Source organism: Mercurialis annua, linkage group LG7 (genome assembly GCF_937616625.2).
Source record: "Mercurialis annua linkage group LG7, ddMerAnnu1.2, whole genome shotgun sequence".
In the NCBI taxonomy this organism is placed as follows: Eukaryota; Viridiplantae; Streptophyta; class Magnoliopsida; order Malpighiales; family Euphorbiaceae; genus Mercurialis; species Mercurialis annua.
The window spans coordinates 41277220-41281694 of NC_065576.1; the positions used below are offsets into that span (position 1 = coordinate 41277220).

The following is a 4475-nucleotide window of genomic DNA, read 5'->3' on the forward strand; positions in this document are numbered from 1 at the left end:
CTCTTTTATTTTTTCTTAAATTTATATTATACTATCGGAGAGAAATTCTTAGGTAGACTCAGTCTATCACGTCATCCATGGACTAAACCAATCATATTATAACACCTCATTAAAATGAGGGCATTCTTGTAATATCATTATTCAAAAGTGAATGCAAATAACAAACAAAATTACTAGTATACCCTCATTTTAATGAGTTGTTATGATATGATTGGCTTACTATCGGATATCAACTTTTTGGTACATAAAGGGATAAGGGTCAGTTAGGCCCCTCACGTTTGGTCTATGGATCAAGTAGACCCTTAATGTTCAGAAAGGTGCAAACAAGCCCCTAATGTTATCAAAATGTATCATATAAGCCCTTATACTTAAACACCGTCTATTTTTTTTAAGTGTGGCTCATTACAAACGGTGTTACGTAAAAGGGCTTGTATGATACGATTTGATAACGTTTGGGACTTAGTTGCGCCTTTCTGAACGTTAAGGGCATATTTGATCCACATGTCAAATGTTAGGGGTCTAACTGACCCTTTTCCCGTACATAAATATACGGTACTGACTTCAATTAAAAAGAAGAATATGGAATTATATTTTTTGTTATCACGTAAAATTATTGTGATTCATTCAGTTAAATTTCATTAACGAAAAAATATTGCGTTTATCATGAATTACAAAAACGATACTAAATTGTACTTTTAAAAAAGACATTGAATTATCTTTTTTTTTGGCTTAATCACCAAAAAAAACCCACCTTTTAGACCCTTTTCAAATGCACCCTGACGTTGCAATTTTGTCAGTTGCACCCTAATTCGCACCTTTAGTTTTCAATTCCACCCTCAAGTACTAATTGATCTCTTCTCCATTTGAAAAAAGTTAAAATAAGTCATCCATTTTTAGTTTTTTGTGTGGAAAAGAGCTCAAACGAGTACTTTATAAGGGTTTTTATGAATTATTTCCGAGTGAAAAAGAGTCCAATTTGATTTTGAAGATGGAATTGAAATCTAAAGGTGCGAATTAGGGTGCAGCTGACAAAATTGCAACGTCAAGGTGCAACTGAAAAGGGGCTAAAAGGTGGGATTTTTTGGGTGATTAAGCCTTTTTCTTTTGTAATTTCTGCCATATAAACATACGTTGTGTTTATGTGATTTGTAACCACAGTGACCTGTTTATGTGATTTGTAACCACAGTGACCTCCTGTTGTGAAATATCCTTTTCTTAATAAAAATTGGTTGATGATATTGTCAAGTTTTAAAGTATGTATTATAACTGCAAATTAAAAGTAAAATTTGTATTTAATTTACAATTAACCCTTGAATCGATAACACATTATCCTTTGCATTAACTTATGAATACAGTTTCAGAATATGCAACACATATCATTTTCAATAGTTACATTTTGCAATTTTATCGGTAATTAATCGATAAAAGAACGAATAAAATTACAATGGGAACTGATAACAATTTTCATGTATCCGTCACAGGAAACATCCGTCTCAAACAAGCATGAAATCTATCAGTCCTTTTGTGACATTCACTCAGTAACATATACCAGACCAGGGTTTTAGTTCTCATTACTTAAACTCCTAAAAAATGAATAGATATTAACAAGGAAAATTAGAAAAATACAGTGAAGGTTGATGATACAAAGCTCAACCAGCAAAATCAATTCACATTGCCAAGTCAGGGTCATCGTCATATTCAAAATCCGGATCAGCCGCAGGCCTGACTCTCTTAGTGTCCCTTGGTCCACCTCTTCCCCTCTTTGGCTTGCCTCTGAATATATATTAGACAAAAAATAAATGTTTCATACTCTAACAAAGCATGATGAATTTTGTAGTTTTCGATCACTTTCTAAAGTTCTGATAACCAATATGCAGATTTAAATTACAGTACTTACGGCCCACTACCATATATTCCTCCACCTCTGGGACGACCTACCCCGTAATCCGATCTCCCATCTGAGACCAAACGAAAACAAAAACGAAAAATGAATTAACCTAAGTTGATGAAAGTTGTCTATGGATATGTGTCTATGGGCTGCTTACCGTCACGTCCAGCTGCTTGCTCTTCAGCCTGACAAAATGAAAAAACAGAGTGCCAGATAAAAACAGGTTTCTGACCTTAAGCATACTCGATCTACACAAATAAATTCTCCACCAGATGAAGGGGCATATTCAACAATACCCTCCAGAAATCTTAAAACTTTTCACTAAGAAATGTTTTTTGCATTAAATCCCCCAAGAACAATGTATATGCTAAATTTGGATACACATGAAAAATTCGGGTACATACTGCTGGCGAGGTGACAGAAGATAATGAAAAAAGCCTATCTTCAGGCTGGAACTTCCTAGACCGCTTCAACCTGCAGCAACAAGTTTTAAAAAAATTGGGTCAGTTATACAAAGTACACCATGATACAGAACCTCCAAAAATCAATATATATTCTGATGCCATAAGACGTAAGGATACAGAGATCACACTTTCTATGCAACTGTGTAGCGAAACCTGGTTATGTGTAAAATATGTGCATGACCATACAATGCTTTTAACAGCTATGTTCCCCGGCCTAGAAGCAGTTTGCATATTACAGCTTTTCCTTTTGCATATTTAACCAGGGAACATTTATCTCATGAAATAAGTATATTAAAAAATCCACAAAGGTTGCGATGCCATTCTAAGATTCAGTTTTTCGAAAGCATATGAAAATCTTTCAGAACAAATTTTGACAGATATGTAGTCCATAATCATGTCTCTCAAGCTCTTCTTTTGGTGCAGCAAACTCTATTATATAGGAAAGATTTCTCTCTCTCTCAAATAGGGGCATCTAAAACTTTTTTTTCTTTGACACAGTAAAACTGATACAAAATAAAACTCATTTGAGTTCTCATAAATAACCACTAATTTGTAATAATTCAGTTTTCATGACAAACTCCTCTTATTTAATGCAAGGAAGCTTATAATTTTATCTAATTATTAAAAACGTACAGCCTCAGATGCTTGCTTCCAGCGGCAGAATAAAACATATCTTATGCTAGAAGTTCAAAATGTGAAGCATTAAGTGCTTCATTATAAACAGGGCTGCAAGATCCCTTCTTATATATGTGTCCTATAAATATAGCAAGCAATGCAGCAACATGGACATGGTTTTAATTGACAGGCATCAACTAATTAAGTACAACACAGAAAATATAAATTGAATATTTTCTTTTCCAGATGAATCAATAAACACAATTTTATAAGTCAATCAAAACGTTAAGGAAAAGGGAATTGAGATTATAAATCAACATAAATGACAAATGAAAAAGCAAAAAATAGCCAATCCATACAATGCAGTGTTCTTAGATGAAGATAGGAACCCTTCGAAACCTTTCAAAACATTGCCACACTGACTTGGATCTTGTAAATAATTTGTCTCCATATCGTAGACCTGAAATTACAACGTATGATGAGGAATGGCACTTACCCATAATGCAAAATTGAGTTCACCAGATCCAAATGAATTCATGATATTAAAAAGTATTGTAAACATATGCTAAGGCACTCAATTTATCTGGCAGTAGGTAGCACAACGGGAAACAGGACACTTGGACACAAACATCACGGGTGTTATTTAAAGGCTTCCTTTGTAAAAAATGAAGTTCCGTGTCTGAAATGTTTCCAAAACGGGCCACGTCAATTGAATGAAGTATTCGTGCTACCTAAATAATGTGATTGACCCAATTTATATAACCTAACAAAATTCTAAATCGCCACTCAAAATTTATAAAAAAATACAAAGAATGTACATTTAAACCTGTTTTTCAATGCTTCGAAGCTCATCGTGAAGCTTGTCTCGTTTGCCGATCAATGAAGCTAACAATGCCGCCGGGTTTGAAGAGCCTCGTAACCCTAAAAAACTGAGAAACTTTAATACGGAGAACAAATAATTGAAAGAAAAAAATAGAATAAGAGGTGTATTGAAAGAGTTTACCGTCGTGATCCATTTTTTGTTTTTTGCCCGCGAAAATTTGAAGGATCAGAAGATTTGATAATTATTTGAACCCTAAAAATGCTTTAAAATAAAATTATGCACAAAAATATTCTGATTTCAGCAAGATCATGACTGCAAGCCGAAGCTGTATGATGTCGTCGAACTTCGAACCTTCTTTGTCGGGATTTTCAGCGGATGGCGACGGCTATTTTCTAGGAGCCACCGTAACGGAAAGATATAAGTGAAAAATGTACTATACCATATGCCACTTGAAACGATGCCGTTTCTTTTTTTGTTTTTGTTTTTTGAATTAATTACAAAGTAAATCACATATTTTACAACTAAGGTACAGATTTTAAATTGTCAGATACAAGTTATTATTATTATTATTTTTTATCATCAGATACAAGTTATTAATTTTTAATAATTTAAATATCGAGTAATTTAATAAAAGAATTATGATGAGAGTACCAGAATTTATACTGTTTCAACATCTACATTTACA

The 4475-nt window shown here is 33.5% G+C and overlaps 1 protein-coding gene across 3 annotated transcripts; it reads right to left on the reverse strand.

Annotated features, from left to right (window-relative positions):
- Window positions 1-1389: 1389 nt before the first annotated feature.
- LOC126654427 (uncharacterized) lies at window positions 1390-4258 on the reverse strand. Of its 3 annotated transcripts, XM_050348264.2 has the most exons (8): window positions 4142-4258; window positions 3971-4051; window positions 3794-3888; window positions 3327-3427; window positions 2293-2362; window positions 2046-2073; window positions 1908-1958; window positions 1390-1773 (listed from the first exon to the last, which is right to left on the reverse strand). In XM_050348264.2, exons 2-8 carry the CDS (start codon window positions 3981-3983, stop codon window positions 1562-1564), a joined length of 570 nt encoding a protein of 189 aa, XP_050204221.1. In that variant the 5' UTR covers window positions 3984-4051; window positions 4142-4258; the 3' UTR covers window positions 1390-1561. The 3 variants fall into 3 exon arrangements, with proteins under 3 accessions (XP_050204221.1, XP_050204224.1, XP_050204225.1); XM_050348267.2 differs by having other exon boundaries at window positions 1898-1958; window positions 3971-4249; XM_050348268.2 differs by lacking the exons at window positions 3327-3427; window positions 3971-4051; window positions 4142-4258 and having other exon boundaries at window positions 3794-3889.
- Between the last annotated feature and the right edge of the window lie 217 nt (window positions 4259-4475).